Source organism: Kwoniella dendrophila, chromosome 5 (genome assembly GCF_036810415.1).
Source record: "Kwoniella dendrophila CBS 6074 chromosome 5, complete sequence".
Taxonomy (NCBI): Eukaryota; Fungi; Basidiomycota; class Tremellomycetes; order Tremellales; family Cryptococcaceae; genus Kwoniella; species Kwoniella dendrophila.
Window position 1 is genome coordinate 1,866,139 of NC_089480.1, and position 17,786 is coordinate 1,883,924.

Sequence of the window (17,786 nt, forward strand, 5' to 3'; positions counted from 1 at the left end):
TTATAGGTTTGATTTTCCATTTGTAGACGACGATGTAACATCATTGACGCACACCTCAGCATAGAACTTTTTTTGTTATCAGCTAACATCAAAGATTACATGCTATATAAGGTGGTCTACTAAATTGATATACTGATAATTCAATCGATAATCTAGAGTGCGAACCAATTGCGTCACGACAGTGGTATTTGATTTTCTGGCATATCGAGGAAATATCATTCATGCGGATAATCTCAATTGTGTCTGTTGTTGAGCTCGACCTTATGGTTCTTGTAGCAGTCTTGAGATAGATCTACGAGGAGGATCGAACATGCTGTAGGAAAAGCATAAATCATCCATATATATCAACAGTAGGTTCTTTTTATTGACCGACACAAGCAAGCTCTGACCTCTTTTAGGGTCATTGTCTAGTATATATACATATATATCAACATGCACGAACCTTTTGTGAAGAGAGAGTCAGAGCTCAAATAGAAAATCGTCGACTTATTTAGTTGTTCCCCTAAAAAATTCTGTTATTCATAAAAGACCACATCAATGATTTCACTTATCTACGAGTATATTAACTGGTTAAGTAAATGCACACGATCATTATCAAGTTTTGGCTATCAACAGATGTAAAAGGCTTAACGCCATATCACCCATCCACAATCCAGAACGAAAATACAATAACCATTTAGATACACACATATATATATATATATTATATTCAACTGCCTAGTGCATTACCGTCAGCATACAGGTAATATTCATCATGAATGGTTCCTCCTCTTCAAATCAATCGACAAAATATCAACTTCCACTTTTAGCTCCTGGGCCCAATGATGAGTTATATTCAAAGATCCATGGACCTTCATTAGATAAAAGCATTGAGACATTCGATAAGCAATTAGACGATACTATCCTTGAATTGAAAATGGAGGCAAATACCTTAAAGTCCCTATATAATCATTCTCATGATGGGACTGTCACTATGGTGATTTCAGATCCAACTATCGAAGTTCTGAAAAATATACACCATGTTGAGGATAAAATAACAAATCTTAGAGATAAAGCTGATGAGTACGTTGAGGATCGAATTACCCCTTATATTACACCGAATCAACTTAAAAATGACTCGTTGTTAGTTCAAATTCAGGAAAAGATGTCTATTTGCTTAAAGCTAGAAAACGATTGGTTGTTACTTGCAGAACCTATACGGAAAGAATTCATAATTCGGGGAAGTGAAATATTAATGGAACAATCAAAAGATATCAGAGTTTATATTGAACTTGTTAATAGATTGAAAAGTGAAATCCAAGTCAATTCGAGCCTGTCACAAGATGAATTTAGAAGAATTAAATCTAGATTCAATGATCATATTGAGATTTCATTGCATGAAGCCGAAAAGAATATGAAGAAAAGCAAAGATGTATTAGAAGTACACAAGGCTTGGATAGAGCTGTTGTACGAGTTGATTATGTGGGAAGGGCGTGAAACTCTTGCTAGTGCTAGTTTAGCTAGAAAATATTTTTCGGACGCGTTTTATAGCTTAGAGCGCGAGCAAAAACAACTTCAAGCTATGGAAGGTTTCAGTCTTGATGACATGGCGGATACTTTAGATGATATCGAGATGGATTGATGAAAACATGGAGAGGTGGAGATTGAATTTGACTGTATGTAGTTAGTCATAGATATGCTGTGAGTTGTGAGTGATTATAGTACACGTGAAAAAGATTCTGGGGATATGTAGACACCACTAGCTTGCCGTAGAATTTCGTACATTTTATACAGCTTTGATAATTATTTAAGTATCATTCCTTGATGTAATTGAGTTCGGATACAATCTCTAATCCTATATCATAAGATGGCTTGAGCATTTGGCGGAGTAGCGATTCCCCCAGGAACATTTAAACCCATTGAAGTGAAGAAGAAAGTATATTTATTATATTTTTCACATTGTTGTGATAATTCTCTTAAATCAAAGAGTTCTCCTATAGGTAAACCGAAACCAGCTAAGAAAACTTGATGACACGATAATTTGTCCGAAGGTGGTGGCCAAGATTCATATGATGGGCTATATATGTATGTATCAGGATAACATATCCAACGCAGATGTCCTCTCCTTTGCGAGAAATAAATGGATGGATGTTTTAACGATAGAACTTACCAATCAGAAGCAACAGCTGAAATACCTAAATCCCAATGCCATCTCCATAATTCTTCAGTAGCTTCAACACCAATACTTTGATTACCTTGTTTTCTTTTTTTCAATTGTTCTTTCTCTTCAGAAGATTTTGATAAAATCGATTCTGTGAATCCTGTTCTTACAATCAATATATCACCTGATTTTATATCTACATTAAACTCCTCAGCACATCGTTTAAGTGTTTCTAGGGTAATTGGATTTTCATTTGAGAATGCTTCTAATGGAGTTAAGTTGTGTTTCTTTAAATAGAGGGGTATATCAAGTAAATGTGCTCTTGAAGTTATCGGTTTTTCTGCAAAATCTGGATACAGAATATCATGAAAATACTGTCAGTCATATATATATATATATATTGTAGATATCATATATACTTTACATTCACAAGAACGACTCACTGTGTACACCGTATTTCTTGACATTCGTATCACTAGCTTCACTTATATCCATTCCACCGTAGAACCTATTTTACAGAGTATTAGTACCATACAGTCTGTTATGAAGGTGAAAAGCTTACTCACGTGAATTTACCTTCTTCAGGCCAATTTTGATATGGATAATGTCTAAATCCATCCCATTGAGTTGAAGTTTGTGTATTGAACGTTAAGATATCATCATTCGAATGTCCAGAGCATTTACTATAATTTCCTCGATCAGCATACAACATCTTGTTTGTCTATCTACATTCCATTACTCGTTCAAGTGATTCTAGGCTTTCCTCTCAGTGTGGGTATCTGGTGAAACAGACTCAGCTATTAATACACTTACATCTTATGTTCTAAAGGGGACCTTGATGCATGTACAGGTGGGAAATCCAATGGTAAACTATTCAAAGGTAAATGGTGAATATCAGTTAGACGTCCTTCTAGACAGTCTCCTATCCTATCAAGAATAATAACACTGGTCCCTCTTAGAAATGGAACGAAGTACAGCATACACAAAGCGTTATTTAAAATACGAGTATCTTGGGGAAGAATACCTAAAATATACATACTTTAGATTTATAACTATACCTTCAGTTATAGCTTCTTTTCCTCTTTTTATGACTTCAGGAGTTACCAAATTTAATCTACCTTTCTCATCTTCTGATTCGGAAGTATATAATCCCCAAGCGTTATATGGTGGTCCGGATTTATCGATTGGTAACGATGAAAAGGGTGGAACAGATGTCATTACTTATATATGTTCAAGAGATTCAGCATGAGCGTGATGAGAGGAATTTAATGTTACTTCTGTGATTGAATTCAGAATTTACCAAGTTTGAAAACCATTTCAATTCGCATTTATCGGTCAAAAATAGCTGAAATTCGTGGAAACGATATATCGATATCGCTCGACGTACGTCATAGAACAGAAGATTCTGATTTCCGTCGGGACCGCTTTGAGTTGAGAAAACATGAAGTCAAAGTGGGGAAACTCACGACGGGGAAAATCGTTTGCTAACAACTTGAGTTCTTATAATGGAACCTATGGTGAACAGGACGGGAATGAAGGCTATAGCAAGAGACAAACACGTTGCTTCTGTGATTTCTCAATTATAGCTACATGTATATTGGCTACATATTATCGTGTATAATAAATAAAATTTATACTGTACGACTATATCAAAAGTTCTTGAAGCATCGGACTCTCGCTTAAGAGTTTAAAGAACTTCCCATCTTTGTACACCCATACTAACTAATCTAACGAAAAGTTCTTCTCTTCTACCTACTCTACTAAGATGAATAGTTGTACCTTCATCTTTTTCACTTCCAACATGTTCAGCAATTTGTTGAGTTCTAGCTTTAAATCTAATTGTCAAACCTAAACCTTCGATTTCTGCTCCAGATGCCCAACCTAAAGCCATACGTGGCATTGAAACGTGACTCTACATGTCATAGAATACAAAAAAAATTAGTAAACAGAGTAAATACATATTCTTTTTTGAATATGAAGACAATACAAGTCAAGATGTGAAACGTACCTTTTTGATTTCGACAATATCATCAACTGCCCAAACGAAATGATGTGATTTTCCTGAAATGGGAACGAAAGTAATTCTAGGTTCTTTGATAATATCGTTTCTATTTTCTAAGATAATATGACCAGATGTTTTATCGAGTTTACAAGGGAAAGCTAATACCCGTAGTAAAAGGTCGTAGATAGTCAATATTCGACATTACATCGAATTTTCCGTAGCAACTTTGACTCACAGTAAGGTGTACCTTCGTCTTTGATATGACCTTTGAAGAACAATTTATCCACTTTAGAACCGATCTTTTCGCCAGTTGTCAGATCGGCGTCCCCACGTTCGACAGCTTCAATACGTGCCTGTTTTTTACTACCATCCACAGCTACATCACCATGGAAAGCAGCCATTTTTTTCCCAGCAGCTTTAAATGCACCCAAGATATGAGATTTGGTCTTATGCTTAGCTTTTGTAGCAGCTTCGGTAAGTCCACCTTCTTCTTCGGCTTCAGCAACCTCGGCATCGTCATCCGCGGTGACTGTAGCAGGAGTAGTGTCTTTGATTGCTTCCTACCAAGAGAGTCAGTATATACAGGCGATATAAGGGATAAGCTAGTGCATGACTGACCTTAGGAGTGCCTTCAAGGGGTGCAGGACTAGTACACGCGCATATTGTTAGCACATCTTCTTCAAAGTGGCTGATTTAGCTAGTCACTCACGGTGGTCGAGGCAAAGGAGCGTTTAGAGCTTCCGCAACTCGTAACAAGTGAAGCGTCAATTGAGCATCGGTTGGTACTCCAGATAAGATCGAGCTGTGATTTAATCATCATTATTAGCGTAGCCCCACGCATAGATGATGTGTCTAGTAGGATCTTTTGGACTTACTTTCTGATATCTATCAATTCTTCCCAATTTGGTGGTAGATACTGAATAGCGTATTTAGCACCTTTGATCAATAACGGTTGACCCCAAAATCCAACACCAAAGAAGAAAGTGGCAGATCTAGCGAATATCCAAGGTGGTACAAAAGTAAATAAGAACATGATTGGTACGAGGAAAGCACCGGCAATTTTGAATCTTGCATAAGAATCTGGATATGGTACAGGTGGTGAAAGGGCACTTTGGAGAAGTAAAAGAATTTAGCACTTGCCAATTGGCGAGATCACATATATATATATATATATATATATATATATATTCAGAAATGAGAGAACTCACTTTGTCATTCTTTCCATAGTATCAGCAAAAGCACCTAAACCTTCTTCAGTAGCTTTCGTCATTTTTGAGACCATTTCATCTCTTTTCCTTTTAGCTTCTCTTTGTGCTAATTTTTTCTTTTCTTTTTCATTCAATGGTTTATCAGGTGTAACAGTTTCACCTCCTATAACAACTGTACCAGATTCTAAACCCGCTGATTGGTTTTTACCATGTTTCTTTCTTGTTACACCAGGTTGTCCAGGTGGTACATCATTATCAGGTTCATAGTCATCATCCGAATCAGAATCTGATGTGTTTGAAGATGTATCACTTTTTCTTTTCTTTTCACCAACAGTTGAATTCCCTGCTTCTTTTCCTTTTTTTCTACCATCCTATTATCAAAAGGGTTCAAAGAAAAAAAAATTAGTATCTTTAGTTTATCTCGCTATAAGCTAGAATAAGGGGAATCAAATGAAATGGAAAGAGGGGAACCCTAACTCACAAAAAGTAATCTAGTTGTATAAGCTTGTAAAATACTTGTAGCTTCAAAAGCTTGTTCTTCAGCTTGTTCAGCTTTTGATCTATGTACAGTTTTACCATCAACATTACCTAAAATACTTTCATCACCTTTTTGATTTGTTGGATCAGTTGCACTTGGTGGTGTAAAAGGTGCAGGTGGAACAGGTGGGAAAAACCATCTTCTACAATCTGGGAAACAAACTAAAGCAATGAAGAATGAAATTACACCTGCAACAGCATAACCTAAAAACCAACAAATGAAATAAGAAGCACAAAATAATCCTGTTCTAACTCTTTCTTCAGGTGACCAAGACATCATTCTTTTGATTTCTCTGAAACCCATCACAGATGATGGTCCAATAGCAGCAAATACTCTTTCTAGATTTGACCTTAATACATCTGAATGTGAAGGTAAATTAGGTAATGTAGATAATCGTAAATCAGGTTCTTTAGGTGGTAAATGATGTGCAGGATGTAAAACATGTGTAATTTGCTGTTCATATTCACAAAATCAAGATCATTAGCAATGCATATATCTATAATCCAAATCAAAAGTCGAATAACTTACCACATCAAAACGTCTTAACATTGCCCATAATCTATCATCTTCTAAACCATGAACAACAGTACCTTTTGGTTTTTCACCTTTTAATTCTCTAGCTTCAGCTTTAGTTTTTTCGACTTCTCTATGAATCACTTCAGGATGTTCATTTTGAATTGCTTTTTTTTGTTCTTCAGGATGAGTAGCTGGATTAGTAGGTAATGCCGTAGGAGCAGATTCAGATGAAGGTTTATGTGGATCAATCGATGCTGTTGGTGCTTGTTCTGAAGTTGATCCTTTAGAAGTTGGATGAGTTGATGTTGATGGTACAGATGGTACAGTAGCTTGATGAGGTTGTTCATGTAATACTTGTTGGGCAGCTGGATGATCCGTATTACTTGTATCTACCACAGGTCCATTAGCGCTTCCGGCTTGTCCTTGTACAGCGACAGCGGGATTATACCCATTGGCAGGATAAGCATTGATAGGTTGATTGGTAGTTTGCACTGGCGCGGGTGCAGGTGCAGGCGCAGGCGCAGATCCAACTGGAACATCTTTTGGAGGTGGTACAGGAGCTCGCTCTACAGCTGGAGCTGGAGCAGCGTCATCTTGACTTATAGCAACTGGTTTTGTGGTTGCTGGAACGGCGGTCGGTGGAACATTTGGAACGACTCGCTCCCCGTGAGATATAGGTGCACCCAAATCCATTTTTGGTATATACTGGTGCTTTAATGGGATTAGATTGTATTGAAAAAGCAGTTAAATTGGTCTTCCGATATATATCTTGTTAAAGTAACTAGTACGTTGTTGTTAGTGAGAAAAAAAAAAAAGCATAAAAGGATTGGCGGTACTAGTACTATATAGATAAGGGTTGATTGAGATGACGTCATGCCGTCATCCTTTCGTAACTTAATAATACTTTATAATGATCGTCATTTGGTATGGAAAAAGCTTATTTCGCAGCAACTTGAACATGCAATTACAAGTGTAGGTTAAAGCTGAGAATACGTAGCGTAAATTATGCATGAATGATGAAAATTCGAGCTTAGCATGCTACAGCGAAAATCCTTAAAAGATTCGTAACGCCTTTTGAAAGTTTGTATTTAACAGTCAAGACCAGACTTTATACCCTATACTACTCCGATAGTCTTCAAGAATCTCCCAACTTGTGCACTCCTGCCTTTGACAGGAGCTTGTTTGACCCCGAAAAGTTTCACTGTTGTATCCCTCCATACCCCATCGGTAGTCAATCCGGCAACATAGATATTACCCCATAATAATGATGTTAACCAAACGCATGAAGCGGAAGACCACTAACATAACAAGACATAATTAGCTATCCGTGTAGATTCACTAATATGTGATATACAAAACACATGTATCAGACTAACTTACCTGGAATCTTCTAGGTACTATAGGAGGTGCAGGAGGTAGCACTTCAGATAACGATACGCCTCTAAGTATATTAAACACTTTCGATGATGGTGCGCCCGTTAGTTGTTGATTTTCTTGTATTTTCGGTAAGATCTCCGAAATAGCTACTAAAACAGGATCAAGAGGCAGACTATACAGAACACCCATTGTCAGTAGTGGTCTGTGGAAGTCATGATTGCCGACGATCCAAAGTAGAATATGTGACATACCCTTTTTGCCAACTTGATACCCATTCTTGTGTTGGTACATAACCATTAGGACCGACTCCAGCTTGTGCAACTCTCATTAACTCTTCATCGGGAATTTCAGGTTGACCAACTTCGGTATCGTCTTCTACATCCATTGCACGCAATTTTCCCCTTTGTTTCTCACTTAGACCATTCTGAGATGGGGGATAGGCTACTGAAGGGGAAGATGCAATATTGTTGTCTGGTGTAGACTGTGATGCAGCAAGTGGATCCGATGAGTTCTCACTCCCAGGAGTTGTCAAAGGCTGAGTTGAGGGGGCTTCTTCGATTGTTTCTTGTATGGTAGGTGATAATACACGTCGTTGTGATGATGGAGACGAGATTTCATTGTCTTCATTATCGAGATCACGACCCAATAGGGCAGCTTTTTCAGCCAACATGTCAAGCTCAGATGGTGAGCGCTGTAAACCAGGTTTGGCGTTCGCATTCTTTTCCGCGGCTGGGTATGGTAACGATGTTTGTCAGCAGTTATTGCTAACGATGCCTTCGTACAAGCAACTTACCTGCTGCTCTCAATGCCTTACGCCTTTGGATATCTCTCAGACCAGATACTAAGGTGAACGTCGCTAACGTTTGAAACTCTTTATGGGATCTCAAGATTGCATAAACCAAGTGTGGGTTTTCTGCACACAAATTACATTAGTAAGCTGACTTGACCGTTTATAACTTCTAGCTTACCGTTCAGCTGGAAGTATAATATGGAATTGAACGTCTCCAAACTGCAGCAAATCATGTCAGCTATTAATCCGATTCGTTGGAAGCAGGCGGCGTAGCTTACAGATAATATACAAGTCGAGGGTGACCTTCATCTGCTAACAGGAAATTAGGCGCGGAGAAAGCTTTGAATAGCTGCAATAACCTAGTAGAAGCTTGTACACCAATGTTGTTAAGATATGGCGCTATATTGGATATACTGATAGTCAAAGCTGGGAAGAGAGGGTTGAGACCTGGAGTGGTAGCGATTGAGTAGATTGACTGTTACCATTCAGCGAAGTTAGCTAAATAGCGACTTCATGACAGGGGAATATAGGGTACATACCACTATCATAAAATCCGCTGCTGTACCTGTTACAGCCCATTTAGACGGTATTGCCATTCTAATAGTCTGATTGAGGGATACAGCAAAAGCTTTATCTGCGGAAAGCGTTTGCAACAGATAAGAAAGAAGACGTAAAAGACCGTGTTGTGCTAATCAAGGGGTAATCGTAAGTTGGGGTTTTATCTGATAAATTCACGAGTCTGTTTGCTTACCTGGATCATCTTTGAGATCCAAACATGTAACTAAGATATAGCATACTACGTCAAGTGCTTTACCCGAATCGAGGAGGTATTGACGGAATCTCTGCATAGGTTGAAAATTTAGCTGAGAAACGTGGCGTAAAACAAGAGTTCGATCAGCTTACCTTATTAAGATCGACCAAACGCCAAAGAAGTATATCTAAGTCAGACATGTAAGCTGAGAAATGCAAACGGAATCCACGTTAGATAGCTTACAGGTTTCTAGGATATACGGTATAGGCTTTTTACTTCCTGGTAAATAACCATTTGTAACCGCATTATGTTCTTGTAAGATACCTATGATTCCATCTAATAAGAAGGAGAAATCTTCTTTACGATGCTACGTTGATCGGATAATAGATCAGCTCCATTTTCAGAAAAAGAAGATGCCCAACATGAATAAGCTGAATGATCATGAAGAATACCTACTAATTTGGATATAAAATACCTGAAAGCATTTTCTTCTTTACTTTCACCCATTGTAGCACTATTACCAATGACATTTTGTTCTGGACCATCTTCACGATGATCCAAAGCAACAAGTAAAACCATTAAAGAAGCTCTGACTAGTACTCTTCTTTCTTCTGCAGCTTTCGATATTAGATGATTATAAGGTATTTGACCACTAATTCCAAAAGAAGCTTTTAAAGGTGTTAAAGATGTATTTATGAATGAACACAATAAAGATAAAACTAATCTACGTTCTAACGAATGTGTTAAGATCTGTAAAGGTAGATTTGGTGTCGTTGTTAATGCATGTGGTGGTGTATAAATCGTCGTGGATAACAAAATGAGTAAAAATCCTGATATAATGCCATTATTAATCACTGTATCCAAGATAAAAAAACATAAAAGATTGCTTACTAAGTACTTCAGTCTTGTTTTTATCGAGTTCTGCAGTGCTTCCTACATTTACTGTACTCCCAACACCCTTTTCCCATATCACATACTTCATATATGTGGATTATCAGCAATCCGTTTCGTCTTGAATATGAATGAACTCACATTGATCTTTTCCGTTATATTCGGACCTCTTACACTATCAGGTACCGTAAATCCTGCGCAAAATAACAAATCAATCGTGCAGCTAAATAACCTCTCAATCAAACAAGGCATATATTCTTCTTTTGCTTCTTCTGCATTCTCTTGTGCTTCACCATCAAGTCCTTCAGTATCTGATTTTGACAATGGATCATCTTTTATATTTTCCTCTTTTTTGGTTATTGATTGAGGAGGAGCAGGATTTCCTATAGTAGCTTGAAAAGCTCTAACGCCTTCGTCCTCTTCTTCATCAGAATCTGAATCTTCAATTTTGAACTGATCATTTTCTTCTCGTTGTTGTTGTCGTGGCTGTGATTGTGGATCTCTTGATGGATCTTGTAAACTTGGTCTATCGTATAACGGATTATGATTATCAGATGATCTATTATTTATATCTATGATAGATTTACTCCATAACCATTTCTTAGCGAAACTTTCATCATAATCTTGTTGAGCAATGATACCATGATTGAATTGTTCTTTTAAATCAGATTCTTTTTCATAAATTACAACTAAAATTCTACCTAATACTCTTAAACAATTTAAAGCTTCTTTTGATAAATCCTGTTGTGATGTTAATGAAGTATTTCTAGTTGGTGGTGAAGATAATGAATTCGCATGATGTGGGAAATCCGTTGAAGGTAATAAAGTAAATAAATGATGTGATAAGGTTAATATAAGATTAGCTAAATTTTGAGGTTGTTTATCTAATGCTTGACGGACTATAATATCAAAACAATAAAATCAGTGTTTATTATGAGTGATTGATAAATAAAAAAAAAACATACCATCTTGTACAGATATTAATGAATAAACATCAGCAGATGAATTGAATAAACTATAATATTGTGACCAATAAGTAACATCTGATATAGGTATTATATCTTCACTATATAATCTTTTGATACCATTTTGAGATGATTTGAATTTAAGCTGTGCATCTTCTTGAGTTGATAAGAATGGTAATCCTATAGCTTGAGGTAATGATTTGAAGGTTGGTAGATTGCGGAACATCTTGATTTTTTGCTCAATGCTACAGTGATCAACCTATGTCCGTGATCAGTTATCACCTATTCCCTTTCAATTGGTAGATGTGATCGAAGACTGAAAGCTAGAAGAGTAGATGGAAAACAAAGGATGATATTATTGATATTGTTGTGGTCGCCAAGAAGCTACTATATATATATATACTGCGACGTGTTTCAAGTGGACGGTCATGTCGGCGATCGCCGCTAATCTTTTCATCGTTACTGTGTATATGATGAAGCCGAATTTCAGCTCAACTTTTTATGGCTTTCTCTATCTTTCCAATAGCTTCTCATCAACTATCATCTCCATTGTTTCGTATAACTATACACCTTTATTTCTTGATAACATTTGATAACATTTAAAACAAGGACATAGAAAAGGACAGAATGGATTTCTCTCAATTCAACGGTACAGAACAAGCTCATATGACAAAAGTCATTGAGAAGAAACAAGTGAGTCTTTAATTGATCTTTCTTTTTGGTCGATCAAGTGAATGTAAGAGAATATATCATATCCGAGATTATGAAGAGATCCATTGTTGAGGACGGAATTTCACCAGGACCTTAAAACTCTATCGGCAATTGGGTCATTGACAGACTGCGCCCAGTACTCTTAAAACTGATAAAATTCGATTTTTCACTGTAGATGCAAGATTTCATGAGATTGTATTCAGGTTTAGTAGAAAGGTGTTTCAATGCATGTGCTCAAGATTTCACTTCAAAAGCTTTAACAACAAATGAGGTGAGTAGAGACCTTCATACTTTTGAAATCATCTGAACTATAGAAACTGCGATTATCATATCGATTATACAATAGAAAACCTCTTCTTGCTAACTAATAACATTAATGGAATTTCCAAATAGTCAACATGTGTTCAAAATTGTACAGATAAATTCTTGAAACATTCTGAACGTGTAGGAGCTAGATTCGCTGAACATAATGCTGGTGAGTGGAGATCTCCTCATTTTATAATATGATTATTATTGAAATCGAAATGAATAACTGATTGTTGTTTAAACTCGAGTAAATAGAACAAATGCAAGGTAAATAAAGGAACTTACCAGTATAAATATATCAAAACGAAATACGACTATATATCATAATGTATCACTTCTCTGCCTGATAGTCAGCTCTCTAAAAACTCATTTAATGTCTTCCGCGTTTGGATAGACCCCCTTTCAGCGTCGACAAAACTTTTTCTCCACAGATTACTTCATTCTAACTGATCCAGCGACACTCAACAGGAAATGGAGATCTAGCGCTGGCAGTATCTCAACTGCTGAACATATACTAATAAGGTGACTGATAATCTGCTCGTCCCTGACAAGTCTGGAAATTTCTATTTTTAAAATCTTATCGAATGCGACAAGATTGATCATAGCCTAAATATAATTTCCATAAATGAAACATAATATACATAGTATTTTGTCTATATACAATACTACTGACTTTATAGCCAATAACCAACCAATGTCCTCCAAATCAAATCCGTTAAACTACCTTGAACATCCTTACTGATATCTCCATTGGGTAATGGATGGGATCTCGTTAAATCAACTTGTAAATTATATAATTCTACAGTTAAAGCTTCCCCGCTCAAGATTAACCAATTCCACATCCAGATTTTACCTAAATATCCACCTACTTTGAAGTTAGTTGAATGATAAAATTGTCTTTCCAAAATACAACCTAAACCTAATAAACCAAAAGTCCATAAGAATAATAAAGTATGGAATTTACCTGTTATGATATAATAGAATGGGCAATGTCCTAATCCAGATAATAAGAAAAATACAACCATATATAAAGGTTTTGGAAGATTGAATGGTATTTTGGATAAATAGAATTTATTCGTTTTCTAATGATTCGTATTTTATTGATTTCAGCTTTTTCTTTCTCACATTGAATATGTGTTATATATATATATGTAGAGAGAAACCATTACAACTTACCCTTAATAGTTGATGCCATCTATTACCCCATAAATCATTTAGATTATCAGCTTTATCAGGTCTATGCATCAATTTAGGAAATTCTTCAGGTAACCATAATTTCAAACCAATACCTAATAAAGCTTCAAAATGATATATTATACATATGAATTGATATGTACTTAATCCTTGACAAGTTACCATAACCACATCGACTAAATAACCATATATACCATATTTCTCTTTTAAAGTAATCGTTAATTCCTCATAAGTTAATTCAGGAAATAATAAAGGTGTTTTTATACTTGGCCAAGTAAATATATCTAATAAAATGATGGAATAAAGTAATTGTAATGTATGATATTTTATTCCAGACCAATAAGATATCTTGTTTGCACTTGATTTTGAAGATGATTCGTTTATGGGTGGTTTATGAGATAGATTAAGTAATCGATAATTACACATTAAATCAAATACTTTCCATCCTTTAGTACAGCGAAGTTTAGGAAATGGTGGATTGTCAGGTAGATCATGATATTCGGGTGGTGCGTTGAACGCCCACATCGTACCAGGACTTATAGCCTTTATGGGATTAGAGCAAAATAACGTATGTTAGCTTCCCTACTACTAGCGTGGACAAGTAGGACCATTATAGTCAGATGTGACAATATGACTCACGATGACAATCTTCACGTTTCAGATACGAAAATCGTTCAAACTCTCAATATCAGTATATGTCTGACGGTCATTTTCTCGATGGTCGTCAATACTTACAAGCACACATCCCAGTAGAACTGAAAAACATAACGGTGTTAATCGGGACTGAAACCCTCAAGATGTTGATTCAAGATATGTATATCCCTAACTTACCCTCTATACCTTGGCAATTCTTCACAGCTAAAATCGTTGAGGGAACCGCGATTAACCATAAAGTTCTTCTAATCCTCTCAGTGTTCGGGTTCAGGGATAATCGAATGATAGTTGTCCATAAGATGAAACTCAAGGTAGCGGTATATAAGAAAAACACCATTTTATGAAAGCCACACCAGAGCTTGTGTTATACATTCAGTTGTGACTATGTGCCCCTGTCAATTCATGTTTGGTATATATATATATATAGATCTGTCAATAAAACAGCTATCGATAGGAACATACTTTACGGGGTGTAGGATAGATCTTGAATCGTTGTAGACCATCTCCGTACCGGTTTATCATAATTACGTAACAGCGATATTTTCCGAATCCGATCTTCGATTTTGAATTCTATGATTGCTGTATGGTTAGATGTTGAGCTTGAAATTATTTTATATTTCTTCTTATCGCATATCTAATCAAGATTCGAAACCATTATTATACTCTAATATTATACATACCCATCATATTGACAGGCCAACAACAGGAAAGAGTATATAATTCACTTTAAATCTGACACCATGTCATCGAGACCAAATTCAGCAGCAACACCACCTGGAACTTTAGCTTCTGAAGCTTCCTCATCCTCATCAAACTGGTTTAGTGGTAATTTCTTACCTGTAAATCCGTTTGATTTACCTGAAACCAAAGATTTAGTCAGACAGAAGATAGCTTCAGGTGAGTACAGTCTCCAACTCAAAGGATTACAACGCGTACAATTGTACATACTAGCAACATATCCATATATTTGAGTCAGGCCGTTTTGCCGCTTACTCAAATACTCAAATCGCATTTCAATCATTTAACTGATATTGGAATTATTCTGACACAATAGGTGAGATAACTCAAAAAGATGTTGAAGTTATGGAGAAAGGATACAGATGGATGGCATATACACCACCTGTAAGTTGAATTCTTCTTTCTTCAGTCAATGTTCGGTAAGAGGTATAGATCCGCTCATGCAAAGAAATGTATCATCGCTGATCACTGTTATATATATACTCTTCTTATGTATTTTCTTTTAGGCCGGAGCATTTTCATTCTCATTTTTAATTTGGCAATTAATGAAAAAACAATATCCAAGACCACATATCGCAACAAGATTATTTTGGGCAGGTTTATCAGGTTTCGCAGGTGGTTTACTCGGTTTTGGTGCTGCTGGTGTTGCAGCTGCAATGGAAGTTAATGATAAAATTCAAGATGGTGATCGGTGAGTTGGACGATCTCTCATAACAATTAGAATACAGAATTTTCCAGATAGAAAGCATTTTTCATCTATCGCAATCAAACCAAAATGAAAGTTGTATTAATCAATTGACTAACAATGCTTTTCTTCACTTTTGGGATGATAACAGTAAAGTAGCAGTATTCAATTCAATAACAGAACATGCACGTGAAATACAAGAAGCTAAATTGAATCCTGTTTTAATACCTGCACCTGTACAAGTACCAGCCTCAACAACAGCAATGAAACAAGCTAGATCACAAAGTAATTTACCTAGAGATTTTGAATTTCCACCACAAAGAAATGCTCAAGAAAGTTTAGAATATTCAAAAGGTTCAATTAGATTAGTTGAAGAATCAAAATCCGTTTGGGGTAGAATGAAATCTTATATTCCTGGGTTTGGTGGTGGATCATCTAAAGATTAAAAAGATTAGTTACATACTGTAAATCAAACTATTTTTAATACCCGAATTCTGATCATGCACGCAACAAAAAAAAAAAACAGACAAGATGCTTATGTACTAATGTCTTATCAATTTCATCTTAACTTCGTTGCCGCACAGCTAGTTTAAATCGATGATAGTACCATACTATACTCCCAGATTGGGCGATCTAGATCTACACGCAGATATACCATGACTGTATTGTGTAAATCTCAATTTCCCTTGCATGTTGGTCTCTACATCCAATTATCATTTATCAGCAAGTCAACAGGATATGAACATAACAGCGTCTGCATCTCCCTGAGTGGCTATTGTGAAATATGATCGGCTAAATCACCTGTTGTGTTTCCACACCAACTATCCTGCTCATTATGCAATCGCAACTGATCTACTGATAACTATGAAACATGACAAGTCCTATGTAACTCTCTTTGTCGAAAATGGAACCAAAAATGAAAACATCATACGATGCATGCATCTTCGATACCAGCAACATAGCCTTATCTTCTAACTTGTCTACTGGTATACAAGTAGAGCATCTTGCATTAGTCCAAACATGGTTTTGAGACTTCATCCAAATTCCTATATCTCTGTATCACTTACACAGAGTAAACACTCCTTGTCACTTGGACGAAGCAGATACACGCGAAGCCAAAAATTTATCGGATTTAACCAGAATACCTTAAGCAGTCATCAGACTTTGTAGATCTAACCAGTATCTCTTAAAGATATATTTGATGGTATTAAGATTTACAACTGAGCCTTCCGCTACTGACGTAAGAATAGAGTAACTCCTACATCCCTTCCTCTCAAGCACAAACATAGCAACTTCTGGTCTACCCTATTTTAGGGGTCATTAAATATTTCATCCAAGCAGAGTCACCTATAGTACGCATGAATAATCTGAAAACTAAATATTTTCCCGCAATCAAGATCCACTCATCAACCTACTTCTGCTGTTTTCTGGAGCAACGATCTTCGTTCGGAGTTAATCGTAGTCTCACTTGTGTGGGAAAACAAATGAGGGAGATGTCCAAGTGTCTCAGGTATCACTCAGTCGCTGTACGGACCAGCAAACATACCTGAGCAGATGAGACCAGAATTAATGACTCGAGCTTTACAGACTCGTAGTACTAGTATCTGTTTTTTTCTTAGTGAAGGGAATGACATATACAAAAGGGTGAAAGAACGATTTGGTGGCTTTTCAATGACTCTGATCTGACAGCTGTCAAGTGAGCTTGAGAGATCATACTCCCCCTGAAGCCTATCAGCTATGGGATGAACAAGCTAAAGGTATAGTGTATGTTTATAAGCTCCTCTGATAAGAGCTGTTGCAAAATCGCATCCGCTGCAAACTCATCACGAGCTGATCTGTCTTGATCCCTTCAGCTTGAGCAACGGTACTTCCAGATTTCATTTAATTTACCTATTTGGTTTTCTTTCTGCATGACAAGCAATCGCATCCTACAGATTTGACGCCAGGTAGTAATAGTCAGACTTACCCATGACACTTTACTGGAATCTCTTGCATGGCATGGGAATTTGACCTCCACTCATAATAGATGAGCTCCGGCGCCGATCATGATCATCGGACTCTTAATGCACCGACAGAATGCAGCTTTTTAAACATGTTCGGGCTTAACCGATACTGTAGCATCTTGTGAGTTGGTTTTTTAACTTGTTTAGCTTGTTTCCCTTGAATAAGCTTGAATAGTCAATTACAGTAACATGCATGCTGTTCCTCGCGAACGGAAAAAAAGATAATTTGCAGAGTAAAAAGCTCATTGTGGATCGAGTGTTCTGATTGATCTACTCACTGATTGGAAGACTAATCAATCGATTGAAATATATACAAT

The 17,786-nt window shown here is 36.5% G+C and overlaps 7 protein-coding genes across 7 annotated transcripts; 3 read left to right on the plus strand and 4 right to left on the minus strand.

Moving 5' to 3' along the window:
• Positions 1-754: 754 nt before the first annotated feature.
• L201_004516 (uncharacterized protein) lies at positions 755-1,621 on the plus strand (the record flags this gene model as incomplete). Its single annotated transcript, XM_066220257.1, has 1 exon — positions 755-1,621. The coding sequence occupies one exon, from the start codon at positions 755-757 to the stop codon at positions 1,619-1,621; it is 867 nt and encodes a 288-aa protein (XP_066076354.1).
• A 218-nt stretch (positions 1,622-1,839) lies between these two features.
• L201_004517 (uncharacterized protein) lies at positions 1,840-3,358 on the minus strand (the record flags this gene model as incomplete). The annotated part of the gene is made up of 6 exons (XM_066220258.1): positions 1,840-2,056; positions 2,150-2,489; positions 2,584-2,648; positions 2,707-2,823; positions 2,954-3,010; positions 3,180-3,358. 6 exons carry the CDS (start codon positions 3,356-3,358, stop codon positions 1,840-1,842), a joined length of 975 nt encoding a protein of 324 aa, XP_066076355.1.
• A 469-nt stretch (positions 3,359-3,827) lies between these two features.
• On the minus strand, positions 3,828-7,097 carry L201_004518 (uncharacterized protein; the record flags this gene model as incomplete). Its single annotated transcript, XM_066220259.1, has 9 exons — positions 3,828-4,052; positions 4,149-4,300; positions 4,378-4,702; positions 4,761-4,788; positions 4,852-4,944; positions 5,018-5,251; positions 5,351-5,721; positions 5,832-6,341; positions 6,417-7,097. 9 exons carry the CDS (start codon positions 7,095-7,097, stop codon positions 3,828-3,830), a joined length of 2,619 nt encoding a protein of 872 aa, XP_066076356.1.
• A 422-nt stretch (positions 7,098-7,519) lies between these two features.
• On the minus strand, positions 7,520-11,404 carry L201_004519 (uncharacterized protein; the record flags this gene model as incomplete). The annotated part of the gene is made up of 14 exons (XM_066220260.1): positions 7,520-7,702; positions 7,785-7,953; positions 8,033-8,510; positions 8,575-8,694; positions 8,750-8,790; positions 8,850-9,046; positions 9,111-9,259; positions 9,323-9,413; positions 9,475-9,509; positions 9,566-9,689; positions 9,779-10,152; positions 10,214-10,298; positions 10,355-11,112; positions 11,179-11,404. 14 exons carry the CDS (start codon positions 11,402-11,404, stop codon positions 7,520-7,522), a joined length of 3,030 nt encoding a protein of 1,009 aa, XP_066076357.1.
• A 401-nt stretch (positions 11,405-11,805) lies between these two features.
• On the plus strand, positions 11,806-12,396 carry L201_004520 (mitochondrial import inner membrane translocase subunit TIM9; the record flags this gene model as incomplete). The annotated part of the gene is made up of 3 exons (XM_066220261.1): positions 11,806-11,871; positions 12,065-12,160; positions 12,283-12,396. The coding sequence occupies 3 exons, from the start codon at positions 11,806-11,808 to the stop codon at positions 12,394-12,396; spliced, it is 276 nt and encodes a 91-aa protein (XP_066076358.1).
• Positions 12,397-12,869: 473 nt separating this feature from the next.
• Positions 12,870-13,914, minus strand: L201_004521 (uncharacterized protein; the record flags this gene model as incomplete). Its single annotated transcript, XM_066220262.1, has 2 exons — positions 12,870-13,277; positions 13,372-13,914. The coding sequence occupies 2 exons, from the start codon at positions 13,912-13,914 to the stop codon at positions 12,870-12,872; spliced, it is 951 nt and encodes a 316-aa protein (XP_066076359.1).
• An 869-nt stretch (positions 13,915-14,783) lies between these two features.
• L201_004522 (uncharacterized protein) lies at positions 14,784-15,912 on the plus strand (the record flags this gene model as incomplete). The annotated part of the gene is made up of 4 exons (XM_066220263.1): positions 14,784-14,940; positions 15,098-15,165; positions 15,288-15,472; positions 15,618-15,912. The coding sequence occupies 4 exons, from the start codon at positions 14,784-14,786 to the stop codon at positions 15,910-15,912; spliced, it is 705 nt and encodes a 234-aa protein (XP_066076360.1).
• Positions 15,913-17,786: the final 1,874 nt, after the last annotated feature.